At 42.5% G+C, this 14430-nt stretch overlaps 1 protein-coding gene across 2 annotated transcripts; it reads right to left on the bottom strand.

The window, feature by feature from the left end:
- Positions 1 to 20: 20 nt before the first annotated feature.
- LOC135544259 (U2 snRNP-associated SURP motif-containing protein-like) lies at positions 21 to 12278 on the bottom strand. 2 transcript variants are annotated; one of them, XM_064971732.1, is made up of 24 exons: positions 12224 to 12278; positions 11502 to 11595; positions 11304 to 11415; positions 11067 to 11176; positions 10918 to 10985; positions 10730 to 10824; positions 10537 to 10640; positions 10221 to 10386; positions 9898 to 10103; positions 8851 to 8894; positions 7766 to 7870; positions 7597 to 7663; positions 6575 to 6741; positions 6261 to 6423; positions 5994 to 6073; positions 5805 to 5892; positions 5560 to 5688; positions 5223 to 5403; positions 5060 to 5134; positions 4914 to 4977; positions 2322 to 2466; positions 861 to 971; positions 523 to 731; positions 21 to 433 (listed from the first exon to the last, which is right to left on the bottom strand). In XM_064971732.1, exons 2-24 carry the CDS (start codon positions 11586 to 11588, stop codon positions 304 to 306), a joined length of 2706 nt encoding a protein of 901 aa, XP_064827804.1. In that variant the 5' UTR covers positions 11589 to 11595; positions 12224 to 12278; the 3' UTR covers positions 21 to 303. The 2 variants fall into 2 exon arrangements, with proteins under 2 accessions (XP_064827804.1, XP_064827805.1); XM_064971733.1 differs by having other exon boundaries at positions 10537 to 10601.
- Positions 12279 to 14430: the final 2152 nt, after the last annotated feature.

The following is a 14430-nucleotide window of genomic DNA, read 5'->3' as shown; positions in this document are numbered from 1 at the left end:
AGCATGGATGACAACAGACACATTGCCAAGAGTGATTTATTGTCTCAGGAACTAGTCGCAATCTGAATGGGGTTTAAAAACAACCTGACGGGAAAACAGAACTGTACAAACAATGTTCATCTTACAAAAAAATGGCCAAATTTTCACTGCAGAGGGGAACAGCTGTCAGTTGGTCTGCAGAGGCAGTTCAGAGGCATTGTGGGAAAGAAGCGTGTGGTGCCGTGGCATGGTCAGCACTGGCAGAGCAGGGCAGTCCATGAAAGCCGCCTAGCTGCTTCAGGGGGAGAGGCATAGGCCTCAGGATCAGTGTTTGCTCTTCTTAGTCTTTTTGTGGGAGCGGTGTGGCGACCGGGAGCTAGACCTCCTCCACGTCTTCCTGACTGGCGAGGGCGACCGCGACCGCTTGGACTTCTTGGGAGACTTTGACTTGATTCTGTTGGAAGGGTGGGATAGGGGTGAGTGCAAAAAATATTGAATGCTGAACACAAATTAAACAGAACAATGGTTTCACACAGGCCTTACTTTGCGGGAGAATGTCCTCTGTATTTCTGTGTCCGCTCCTCTGTGTCTCTACTCCGTCCCCTGTCCCGGTCTTGACTCCTTTTACTCTTCTCCTTGTCCCGTCCTTTACTGGTCTCCTCTGCCTTGTCTCTCCGCTCATCCTTCTTTGATCGCTCCTTTGATTTCGGAATGGATCTCTCTCTCTTCTCCTTGTCATCCTTATCAAACTCCTGATGTAAACAGAACATGTGGAGCCATTGCAACCGGTGAAGTTTTTTTTAAAGTCACATTTTAAACCTGTAACTTCATGGTATCTGGACAGTTTCCCTTACTTATGAAAAAGTACACTAGAAACCCACCTTTTGCAATAGCTTGTTTCTGTAGTGCACCACGTGTTTCTGCATGTTTAACCCTGACTTCCTGGGCTTCTTCCCAGACTCCAGCTCATCCTGGAACTTCATCACCTTCACCTGCAGCATAGACACATTGAGTAAATATAAGATACATACAGTGGGTCCAATTGTTGCATAAATGAATGTAAATCAAACAAACTGCCGAGCGTATTCGGGTTTTGCCTTCAGACCGCTTTACTTTTCCCACATTTTGTTATCGCCTGAATTTAAAAGTGATAATTTCTGGGGGGGGTTTACAAATTAATGAAAAGCTGAAATGTCTTGAGTCAAGTATTCAACCCCTTTTTTTTTAATGGCAAGCCTAAAGTTCAGGGTTAATGTGAATAACAAGTCATGTAAGTTGAACTCTAACATTTACCTTGTCCCAGAGCTGACAAGGTAAAAATCTGTCGTTAACCACAATTAAGAATTTACTCTAAGGATCCGCCCCTTTTTCAATTTGCCTAAAATGACATACAAAAATCTAACTGCCTGTAGCAAGGATGTGCATATTCTTGGTACCATTTGAAAAAAGTTATTTTGTATCATCTTTGAACTGCAAGAAAAGGGCTGTAGTGTATTTTTCCAGCCCAGGTGCAATTTAGATTTTGGCCACTAGATGGCACCCGTGTATATGCTAAATTTGACTGATCTGATGAACCATTACAAAATTTAACAGCAATGCATCAAGACTGCCCAAATGGTTTTAGTAATAACTGTTTAAATTGCACTCCTCAAACAATAGCTACTGTAAATTGGACAGTGCAGTTAGATTAACAAGAATTTAAGCTTTCTGCCAAAAGATGTCTGTCCTACGCTGGAGTAGCTTACCAAGAAGACAGCTGAGTTAGTTTTGACAACTCTACGGCAAGAACTGTAAATGGTTGTCTAGTAATGATCAACAACCAATTTGACAGAGCTTGAAGAATTTTGAAAATAAATGGGTAAATGTTGCACAATTCAAAAAGACTCACTAATCTCTGCGAAAGGTGATTCTACAAAGTACTGACTCAGTGGTGTGAATACTTATTTAAATGAGTTGACTTTGCCATGTACTGTTATTTTCAGCCGGCACAGCCAGAAGAGGACTCGCCACCCCTCAGAGCGTGGTTCCTTTCCAGGGAGTTTTTCCTAGCCACTGTGCTTCTGCATTGTTTGGGGTTTTAGGCTGGGATTCTGTATAGCACTTTGACATCTGCTGCTGTAAAAAGGGCTTTATAAATACATGTGATTTGATTTTGTGTGTAGATGGGTGATAAACAAATCAATTTTGAATTCAGGCTATAACAAAATGTGGAATAAGTGAAGGTGTAAATACAATACATACAGGCCCTTCAGAAAGTAAGTCTGTTGACCGGTATGGACTGCGTCAGAAGGTCTGCTGCAGTGTGTTACTTGGTCCTAGTAGACATTGTTGACTGTGCTTACCTCCAGCTCTCTCAGCCGGCTCCTCTTGCTTTCGGACATCTCGAAACTGCTGAGGGAGCTCTTGAAGTCAGCATTGTCATACTTAGAGGGGCTGTCATCATCGCTGCTGTCATCCTCGGACTTCCCATCTCCCTTAATGTTAGCACTGTGGACCATGGGGCGATAAGAGGAATTGAATTTATTTTGGGTAACAGACATACAACCAAATGTTCAATGTGGACATCTTTAAAGTATTCATTAAAATGCTTGTTTCCAAAGTGGACCTTGATGGTAATAACAATGATTAAAAGGCAAGACAAAATTAAACAACCATGAACATTGACATCCTAAAGTGTCACTTTTCCCTAACCTTAATCAACCATATTAATTTCACATCACACCTGACCAGCAGTAGGGACACAAGGGGCAGTGGAGTGGTTTCTCTTACTTGGACAACCTTGTCCAAATAAATCTTTAGCTATTTTTTTTTCTTGATCTCCAAGGGGAGGCTATTCCATAGAAAAATGTGGTCCTCACAGCACTGTTTACTCTTGGACATAATACTAGCTCTGGTATTGTGACTGTTGGTTATAGACCATTCCAAGTGGTTTTTCATGTAACCTGGGGCACGATCATTTTAAGATGTCACAGGTAACAAGCCCACTTCTCCAGGACTCCTGTACCCCATTGTGGGTCCTAGGGGGGCATTCATCATATACCTGATAACACTGTGGGTCCTAGGGGGGACATTCAGCATATACCTGATAACACTGTGGGTCCTAGGGGGAACATTCAGCATATACCTGATAACACTGTGGGTCCTCGGGGGAACATTCAGCATATACCTGATAACACTGTGGGTCCTAGGGGGAACATTCAGCATATACCTGATAACACTGTGGGTCCTAGGGGGACATTCAGCATATACCTGATAACACTGGGTCCTAGGGGGGACATTCAGCATATACCTGATAACACTGGGTCCTAGGGGGGACATTCAGCATATACCTGATAACACTGTGGGTCCTAGGGGGACATTCAGCATATACCTGATAACACTGTGGGTCCTAGGGGGACATTCAGCATATACCTGATAACACTGTGGGTCCTAGGGGGACATTCAGCATATACCTGATAACACTGTGGGTCCTAGGGGGACATTCAGCATATACCTGATAACACTGTGGGTCCTAGGGGGACATTCAGCATATACCTGATAACACTGTGGGTCCTAGGGGGACATTCAGCATATACCTGATAACACTGGGTCCTAGGGGGGACATTCAGCATATACCTGATAACACTGTGGGTCCTAGGGGGACATTCAGCATATACCTGATAACACTGTGGGTCCTAGGGGGGACATTCAGCATATACCTGATAACACTGTGGGTCCTAGGGGGGACATTCAGCATATACCTGATAACACTGTGGGTCCTAGGGGGACATTCAGCATATACCTGATAACACTGTGGGTCCTAGGGGGACATTCAGCATATACCTGATAACACTGTGGGTCCTAGGGGGGGGACATTCAGCATATACCTGATAACACTGTGGGTCCTAGGGGGACATTCAGCATATACCTGATAACACTGTGGGTCCTAGGGGGACATTCAGCATATACCTGATAACACTGTGGGTCCTACTGGGGGGACATTCAGCATATACCTGATAACACTGTGGGTCCTAGGGGGGACATTCAGCATATACCTGATAACACTGTGGGTCCTACTGTGGGGGGGACATTCAGCATATACCTGATAACACTGTGGGTCCTAGGGGGACATTCAGCATATACCTGATAACACTGTGGGTCCTAGGGGGACATTCAGCATATACCTGATAACACTGTGGGTCCTAGGGGGGACATTCAGCATATACCTGATAACACTGTGGGTCCTAGGGGGGACATTCAGCATATACCTGATAACACTGTGGGTCCTAGGGGGGACATTCAGCATATACCTGATAACACTGGGTCCTAGGGGGGACATTCAGCATTTACATGACCTGCATTCTCTCCTTCAGCTTTTTTCATAGCCCACTATACCAAGCAGAGCAGAATAATCAACATGCAGTTTCTTAACTTTGACATCCAAATAACATATATAAAATGTTTATTTGTTTGCCATTTTAGAAATAATTTGAGCAGAAATCAGGTCTCCAGAAAGGGATTGATCTCGGGATACACCAAGTTAAGTTACTTGTTTTAGACTCAATCTCCTTGCCTGCAGTTTACCTTTATCTTGTCAGCCCTAAGCAATCTACGATTTGTTCAAAACAAAATAGATGAAGTTTCCCCCAAATGTAGCAACAATTTGTTGCCAGTCAACCAATCTCTTAGCAAAACGCAAGAGCCACTATGTCCCAACTCCAGTTCTCCCAACAGTACATATATGTTATGGCCCCATACAAGCACACCTGATTCTACTTGTAAATTAATCATTTAGCCATTTTTTTTGTCCAGGGTTACAACAAAACTGTGTACTGTTGGGGGTACTGGAGGACTGGAGCTGGAAAACACCACTCAACAGCAGTAAATGCTACGTTACAGTAACTCTGAGTTGGGTTTCAGTGATGGGGAAAAGAGTGCCTGCACCAGGTTCTTACCTGGCATTCAGGTCATCCCCCAAGTCTCGCTCTCCCAAAGTGTCCCATTTGGATTCAGTGTTAGCTGAAAGAGGAAGCGGCAGGGTGAGCTGTAGGTTAGGAGTAGAGATATGATTGTTGGGTTGACAGTGCTGACAGTACAGTACCTTGTGGGAGAGCGTCAGCATCGTCCACCCTCTCCCATTTAGATAGAGCCACTCTTGAGTGGGCCAGCTCATCCACTGCAGAACACAAACTTACATCAAGTCCACATCTTATAACGCTTTCATGGTTTCCATTTTTCACAGAAATTCTGCCAGATTGACTTACAAGGCATTCCGTCAATGTCCTCCATGGGTGCACACAGTGGAACCCCGTCGATGTCATCAACAGGCACCCCATCCAGGGAGGCAGGGTCCCAGGCCAGGGGTGAGCCGTCGAGGTTCTCCAGCGGAGCTCCGTCTAACGGCGCCCCGTCCAACGGGGCTCCATCCAGGTCTGGAGACGACACCTGAGGTGAGATATACGCAGCCCACATAAACCAATGCTCCTGAATTGTATATTTACACACACTATCAGAGAATGTAACAGCGTCATCAGTAAAATAGGCATTGATCAAAACTCTTTTCCAGGTCTTGTCCAGGAAAGGTCCTGAGATCCAGCTCACCTCTACCCTCTCGATCACCTCCTCTCCTGCCTTGATCAGACCTAGGAAGATGTTCTGTAGCTGGATCAGGTAAGACTCTGGGTATACGGCCCAGTCTTCCCAGGCCCTGAAACAGCCCATTATCTTTTGCTGAGGACAGAAGATATATGGGTGAGTGATAATGTATTTGTTCTGGCCAAGGCAATAACAGATCACAAGCATGGAAAAACATTATAAAGCATTATTTATTTAACTGCACTCATTACCTTGAACTGTTCAGCTTGTAGTCTTGCTTGTATGTTTCGATATGCATCACTAATGTCGCCAAATATCTGCGGCAATTTTGCTTCAAAACTGAAGGAACGGAGAAACAAACCGTTAGACAGAAAAACACAGTGACCACTGAACATGTGTATTATATAATGACAGACTTATTTAAAATATACTTTTCTTACTATTTGCGATAATAAGATGCATTGGCAACTTTGGCACAGGAGTTGTACAAGATGTCGGATACAAGGTACAGTCTGGCAATCTGTGGGAATAAAGATAGACATGACTGTGAGCAATACTCTGGGAGGCAGGTAACCCAGTGGTCGATGTGCCTTGAGCAAGTCACTTAACACTCATTTCTCCAGGGACCGTTGATAATACATGTTTTCTATATACTATATACCATGTGAATGTGCTTGGTAGTGTAAGACTGTCATAGGATAAGGGACCTTTTTCTGCAGTGGTGTCTGAAGGAGGGACAGGGACTCTGCGATGGACCCCACCACCTCCTCCGCTGCCTCGGCTCTCTCCAGACAGAACAGCATAGCATCACCAATGTCCTCCCTACGAGGGGTGAGTCCTCTCAGCAGCATCTCTAGTCTCTCCCTGTGCCTGGAATAAAAACACGCATTCATTGTTATCCTGAGAATGTCCATATTCCAAAGTCAGTTTTTCCAGTAACACGTCAGATTCATGAGAGAATGCTTTTCATCTTCAGTCTGCCTCAGAACCTCCCTCTCTGCCCTGTATGTACGCAACTCACTCGGGCTTCAGCTGGCCCTTTTTCAGCAGCTCCTCCTCCAGGGAGGGAGACTCCTCTTCCGCCTCCTCATCTCCATGGAGGTAGGGGTTTAGGAGGGGCGGCCTCCAGATGGAGCCCCCACGGAACATCCGGAAGTCTGCCGTCCTCCACTCACTGGGGGGCTCGCCCTGGGGATGGAAGGAGAGGGACATGGATGAGGCGCAGCAGAGGTGTAGTGGGTAGGTACTGTTCTTCATTTTACTCCTTTTATTTTCTATCCTGATGCCTAGTCACTTTACCCTGCCTTCATGTACATATCTACCTCAAATACCTTATTATTATCTATCCTGATGCCTAGTCACTTTACCCCGCCTTCATGTACATATCTACCTCAAAAACCTTATTATTATCTATCCTGATGCCTAGTCACTTTACCCTGCCTTCATGTACATATCTACCTCAAACACCTTATTATTATCTATCCTGATGCCTAGTCACTTTACCCTGCCTTCATGTACACATCTACCTCAAAAACCTTATTATTATCTATCCTGATGCCTAGTCACTTTACCCCGCCTTCATGTACATATCTACCTCAAATACCTTATTATTATCTATCCTGATGCCTAGTCACTTTACCCCGCCTTCATGTACATATCTACCTCAAAAACCTTATTATTATCTATCCTGATGCCTAGTCACTTTACCCTGCCTTCATGTACATATCTACCTCAAATACCTTATTATTATCTATCCTGATGCCTAGTCACTTTACCCTGCCTTCATGTACATATCTACCTCAGATACCTCTGCACATGGGTCTGGTACTGATACTCCCTGCATACAGCATCATGCTTGTTTATGTTATTCCAATTGTGTTACTATTTGTATACTTTTTTTAACTCTGCATTGTTGGGAAGGGCTCGTAAGAAAGCATTTCATGGTCAAGTACACCTGTTGTATTCAGCGCATATGACAAATAACACTTGATTTGAGATGGCCTCATGGTCATAGGGCTGTAGCCAGGTCAGATCATGTCCTACCTGGAGAATGGAGTAGAGTTTCCAGCGGTAGTACACATGCTCTTGGCTTTTGTTGTCAAAGAGAAACCTGGAATCATGAATAAAACAGTTTCAAAATTAGTTTAAAAAGACATCTTTAGACCAGTGATATGACTAGAGGGAAAGGGAGAGCTCAGCAATGGTAAATCACCTCAAGTCAGGGTTGTTCTTCTCTTTGCTCATAATGATGGCTTCAAACATGGGTCCCTCACGCACCACAAACTCTATCATCCTGTGGATGAGGCCTAACAGATTCCTGTGGAGTAAAAGGAGAGGGGATGAGACCAAACGCTGTGACTTGTCCCCCCTCATCCAGACCAGTGGCCATGTCAAAGCTCTCACTGAACACTGGCCCCGAGCCCCTTAACCTCTTTCTGTCTCTCTTCTAGAACATTTGTCCCTCTGCAATCATTTATCACAGCAACGTTGAGGATATGTTGTGTGATGTATGTTGGTCTGCACACACGAGTGAGTGGGGGAGACGGTCTGTCCCTAGTGTGTAGTTACATCAGAAGTAGTGTTTCTGTCATGTGTCTAAATGAAGAAGCAGTAAGTGTGTCTAAATGAAAAAAAGAGGGACTATATATATTATATATATGAGTGACAACATAACTACCATTAGCTACTACTGATTTTAATCTAAAATGCATTTGCTTTCTCGCTGCATCTGTCTGCAGTGTCTCAGCCAACACAGGTAGGAAGAACAAAGGTTGCCACTGAAGCTAGTACCAGTACGTTTCAATGGATATAATTGACTCCAACAATCACTTAAGTCTAACAATCAATTTTTCTGACAGGGGATTACAATGGTGACATTTACTAATCTAATGAGGATGACATGAATGAATAAACTGTGGGCTTTGCTTACTAGGCCAATGATTCACTTCAACCATGCTCAACTGAGGCGCATGGCCCTCCTACTAGTTAGATATAGGGCCTCCAGTCCTAAGCAGCAGGGGTTACCAATTCCCTGAACATAGGCCATGTTGTCAACAAGATAGATAGACCAATGTTAGAACAGGACACTACTACAAACTATGAGACAGTTATGTTCTCAGCTGTCCTCTCCCATTAGTCATGTACATACAGACATAGCACTTAGGACTGGGGCTTCTTGTCTGTCACGTACGTACACAAGAACAGTACACCAGGGCAGGGCCTCTGTCCTCTAACACGGTTCTGTCTGTGAGAATGTCTGGTCAGTCGTAGTAGTAAGAATGGATAGAGAGTGTGTACCTTTCTGTTGGGATAACCACTTTGACTACAGCTTCGGACAGAGTCTGTTCGTGAAGTCAAATAAAATAGTGAAGATATAAAAAAAAGTGAGTATATATATACACAGATGAAACACTGCAGGATACATACAGCATATCAACTGAGGACAGCAGTAACAGCTATACTTTATTTTAACGAGGGGAAAAGTTCCCACATTCGAGAGACAGGTACACTGTCAAAGTACATTATCTATAGAATACCCCCACCCTCTTACTTTTACAGTAGAGAGGTACACTGTCAAAGTATATTATCTATAGAATACCCCCACCCTCTTACTTTTACAGTAGAGGTACACTGTCAAAGTACATTATCTATAGAATACCCCAACCCTCTTACTTTTACAGTAGATGTACACTGTCAAAGTACATTATCTATAGAATAACCCCACCCTCTTACTTTTACAGTAACATTTTAATTACATATGGTTCTGTAACTACCTCATAACTCCATCTGGGTCAAATTCCCCTGCCTTAGAACATATCCTGAATAGATTCATAACAGGTCTATACACGCACCACAGGACAAACCAACTGGATTTTAAAAAAGGGAAATGGAACTCGGAACTGCTATTTCAGAACATGGCCATCACATCTCTTGTGTTTTGTGCATAAAATGCCGTTCTGAATTCTAAGCAATGTCCAGTTGATTGGGCCTATGATAAATGTATCAACATGCATAGAAAATCTACTACACACACCTAATATTGGCAAATTAACTGTAGTTCAAAACAAAATAAAACAATTATTTAAAACAACTTGACAGAACCATGCACATACACTATAGCAGGAGTCTCCTCACCCTGTTCCTGGAGAGCTACCCTTCCGTAGGTTTTCGCTCCAACCCCAGTTGTAACTAACCTGGTTCAGCTTATCAACCAGCTAATTATTAGAAAGGTGTGTTAAATTAGGGTTGGAGCGAAAACCTACAGGATGGGAGCTCTCCACAAACAGGATTGGAGCGTCCTGCCCTACACTCTTTAAAAAATGTTTTTTTAAAGGGCCAACCTACCTTGTCCAACTCCTCCTTGGACCTGCCCCATGGCTTGGTAAAGTCATTGCGGAAGCGGTCTCTGGGCTGAGCGTTGAAGGGCAGGCCGGAGGGGGGTGGGGGTGTGGACATTTTAAGTACCCCTATGGGCGTATAAAGTGGCTGGGGAGGGATGCGAACAGCTTTCCCCCACCCCAGCTTCATTTCAAAACCCATAACCATTTTACCTGCAGCAAAAAGGAGCAATGATCCTACAAGGTTAATGGAACACGGAGCAGGGCATTTATCATCTGGCATCGTTTACTGAACAGAATGCAATATTCCCTAATTACAGATTGACTCACCGTCTAGAGCAGCCAAGGCCCTTTCTGCATCTTTCCTGGTCATGAAGGCCACAAAGCCTCTATTTGTGACCCTTGTGCGTTCCTCGTCACTACGGGGCCACATGATCTTCACACTCGCCAGGGGACCATACTTGCCAAACTCTTTGCAAAGCATTTCTTCATTCATCTGACACATTAGAAGTATCATATCAGCAAAGTTTCACAAAAATTCAGTCCGCATTTAAGTTAGTTGAATTTGTCCCAAACAAACGAAGAGCTGGCTCTATTGTGAATCTTTATCTCCTGTCAAAACATCCCAAGCAGATAGTTTCTTTACCTTGGGGCTAATGCAGCCAATGTACAGGTTGGTTGTGTTCGGTATGGCTGGGTCATCATCAAATACTGGAGGGAGACGTTCATATGTAGCTAAACATGTAAAAGCTACAGAGGGTTCATCTTTGATTTGGACAAAGGCTTATTGTAGTAAACCTTAATCTTATTCCACTGCAAGGGACAGACTTGGCTCTTACTTGATCGTCGTGTTAGTGGTACGTCCAGGTCTCCATATCCTCCCCCAGGCTCATTTGTCTTTCTTTTGTACCTTTCTTCACGTTCCTCCTGTATTCTAGGAGAACACAATTATTTACACACAAAAATAAACAACAAATTGGTAAAATAATGAAAGAACATGAATTACGACGGCGTGTCAAAAACATACTGCTTTAGCTCCTCTTTAAAAAGTTCAAGGTTGCTCTTCTTCTTCTCTTCCGTCTTCTTTTTAACAATCTGTGGACCAGACAAACATATAAGGGGACAAAATAATGTATCATTCTGTATACACAGTAAGTGATTCACATGGATACTCACAGGCCTTCTGATTTCAGAAGAGTGTGCCGGTGAGACGTTCTGGGACACTGAAGTAAACTTGGTGATTGGTCGGTAAAGCTTGCTCTTTTTAACCTCTACTGCTTCCTCTTCTGCAAAATAAAATAAAAATAAAATAGAAATTGTAACTGTAACTGTGTAGATATTAAAATAATGAAAAATATAGTGTCCGCAACACAGACCCAACCAAAGTTGGATTAGCCAGGATGTTTCACTCACCTTTAGTTGCATTGACGATACCCCCACGGACAAAAGTCTTCACTCCACTTTTGTCGTTACTGTCAAAACATGCTAAAAACTCTTCAAAAACTTCAGCTGCTTTTTCTTCTTCCTGGAAAAAGGATTGTTTTAAAATTGAAAATCATAGCCATCTGCAACAAAGTGTAGGCCTATCTATAAAATGGTCAAATCTCTTACCTTTTTCTTCAGATCTTCTTGTTCTCTCTTGGTCAATGTTCTCTTCACGCCTACAGGTTTCCCTTTCTTGACATTTTTGTCTGCCATGCTGATACTTATATAAAAAAAAGTGTCATATTGAAGAAATGGAGTCTAATAAAATGCACCCCTCTCTGTCTCTTCACACACTTCTATTTGTTTCCAGCTACAGCTCTGCAAAAGCATGTTGTGTAATGAATGCTATTGCATGCAAACGTATTACAACTGCAGATGCATGAATCGGAGCAAATAACAGTAGTTAGGAAAGTTCTGTAACTATCGAACTACTGCGAGCTATGGCCAAAGAACATTAGCTAGCTGGACATGTCATCATATTTGTTGACTGTGACATACCTGCACATTTCGTCGCCAGATACGAACCTAACCTTGCTTATTAATATCTAGCCAGCTATCATTTCCTCCATTAATCTTCAAAAAAAACTAGTTAGCTCAGTTGATCATACACGAGCCCTGCCTGCCAAGCCCCCTCCCCTCCCATTCAATCACTGTGTAGCTAACGTTAGCTAGCTAGCTAGGCCAAATCTCGCTTGCTTGCTGTGAGATATGGTGCAAAGCTTTGCTACGGCGATCATTTCTAACTTACTGCAAGACAAATATGTAGTTAATAAAATAGATGATTGGTTTGAATGATCTACATCGCAATGAGTATGAATCATTAAGTCTAAAAGTTGCAAATTCCTTACCGTAGAAATTTACAATGCGTTTGTTATTGCTCCACCATTTTGAATACGACAAAATTGGACATAGAGAAAAACTGATGTCACTACACGCTCTGACCAATAAAACCCCCAGAAATATGACTTCAGTTTGTCAGATCTTTCAGTAGGCTTTCATAAAAGTAGGCCAAGGCTATAATAAAATCATTATATCATAATATGCATGCAATGTGATTTAGCTACATAATCTAGCTAATTTCATTTAATACAATTTATCTTTACCCAATACATATGTAAGTGTAGATACAGGTAATGCAAATGTAATGATGACCAAATAAATAAAACATTTAATACTCCTACGTTTTTTTTGTATATTTCGTAATTAATTTACAACATATGAGTCTCATTAAAATCAATGTTTGACATTGTATCAGTAGATTTCCAGAGCAGTTGCTATAAACATCATGTAATATGGCCTACATACAGTGGGACAAAAAAAAGTATTTAGTCAGCCACCAATTGTGCAAGTTCTCCCACTTAAAAAGATGAGAGGCCTGTAATTTTCACTTCAACTATGACAGACAATATGAGAAGAAAAAAAAATCCAGAAAATCACATTAGGATTTTTAATGAATTTATTTGCAAATTATGGTGGAAAATAAGTATTTGTTCAATAACAAAAGTTTATCTCAATACTTTGTTATATACCCTTTATTGGCAATGACAGAGGTCAAACGTTTTCTGTAAGTCTTCACAAGGTTTTCACACACTGTTGCTGGTATTTTGGCCCATTCCTCCATGCAGATCTCCTCTAGAGCAGTGATGTTTTGGGGCTGTTGCTGGGCAACACAGACTTTCAACTCCCTCCAAATATTTTCTATGGGGTTGAGATCTGGAGACTGGCTGGATCATCCAAATGCTCTCTAGCAAACTTCAGAGGGGCCTGGACATGTACTGGCTTAAGCAGGAGGACACGTCTGGCACCGCAGGATTTGAGTCCCTGGCGGCGTAGTGTGTTACTGATGGTAGGCTTTGTTACTTTGGTCCCAGCTCTCTGCAGGTCGTTCACTAGGTCCCCCCGTGTGGTTCTGGGATTTTTGCTCACCATTCTTGTGATCATGTTGACCCTACGGGGTGAGATCTTGCGTGGAGCCCCAGATCGAGGGAGATTATCAGTGGTCTTGTATGTCTTCCATTTCCTAATAATTGCTCCCACAGTTGATTTCTTCAAACCAAGCTGCTTACCTATTGCAGATTCAGTCTTCCCAGCCTGGTGCAGGTCTACAATTTTGTTTCTGGTGTCCTTTGACAGCTCTTTGGTCTTGGCCATAGTGGAGTTTGGAGTGTGACTGTTTGAGAGGTTGTGGACAGGTGTCTTTTATACTGATAACAAGTTCAAACGGGTTCCATTAATACAGGTAACGAGTGGAGGACAGAGGAGCCTCTTAAAGAAGAAGTTACAGGTCTGTGAGAGCCAGACATCTTGCTTGTTTGTAGGTGACCAAATACTTATTTCCACCATAATTTGCAAATAAATTCATTAAAAATCCTACAATGTGATTTTCTGGATATTTTTTTCTCATTTTGTCTGTCATAGTTGAAGTGTACCTATGATGAGAATTACAGGCCTCTCATATTTTTAAGTGAGAGAACTTGCACAATTGGTGGCTGACTAAATACTTTTGCCCCACTGTATACATGCAGCTGCATAGACCAGTGCTATAAATACTTTGGGTAACAGGTTCAGGTCACTGTCCAAACCTCACATGATGTTTCCCAAAATAACATGTGTGTCTAGGGTCTATATGAAGAGTGTGAACATAGGTGTAGCCTGTCACTTCAGATCTTCTTTATCACTTGTCCTTTTGAGTTCTAATATTAATTGAGTTCTTCAGAGGTCAAAAACGTTTGTAAACACAGCCACATAAATTCTCTGACATGTCAAATCTAATTCAGGTGATGGGCCTAACTGCTCTGCAAAACGCTTTTGCGGGTTTCCATGTAACTGATTATTACAACAGCCAAGAAATGTCATGAATATCTGTGCCATACATACTAAAACCAACATCAAGATGAAGTGGCAACATCCTACATCTTTGGGTACTTCATTGAACTTTGACCACTGGACTATGAGGACTTGCCTTTGACACTTTCAGACTCATGTACTTATATGTACCTTTATGAGAAAGCATGTACAGTAACTGCATTAGTGCTTTTAGATTACAGTCAAACAA

The sequence above is a fragment of the Oncorhynchus masou genome, chromosome 8, assembly GCF_036934945.1.
Source record: "Oncorhynchus masou masou isolate Uvic2021 chromosome 8, UVic_Omas_1.1, whole genome shotgun sequence".
Classification (NCBI taxonomy): domain Eukaryota; kingdom Metazoa; phylum Chordata; class Actinopteri; order Salmoniformes; family Salmonidae; genus Oncorhynchus; species Oncorhynchus masou.
This window is presented reverse-complemented; position numbering and strand designations above follow the sequence as displayed.

Coding starts and splice junctions, on each gene's coding strand:
- LOC135544259 (XM_064971732.1), bottom strand. CDS start 11,588: ATGGCAGACAAAAATGTCAAGAAAGGGAAACCTGTAGGCGTGAAGAGA. Junction 10,104..10,220: donor GGCCTTGGCTGCTCTAGACG/GTGAGTCAATCT, acceptor TTTTTGCTGCAG/GTAAAATGGTTATGGGTTTT. Junction 5,689..5,804: donor TACAAGCTGAACAGTTCAAG/GTAATGAGTGCA, acceptor TTCTGTCCTCAG/CAAAAGATAATGGGCTGTTT.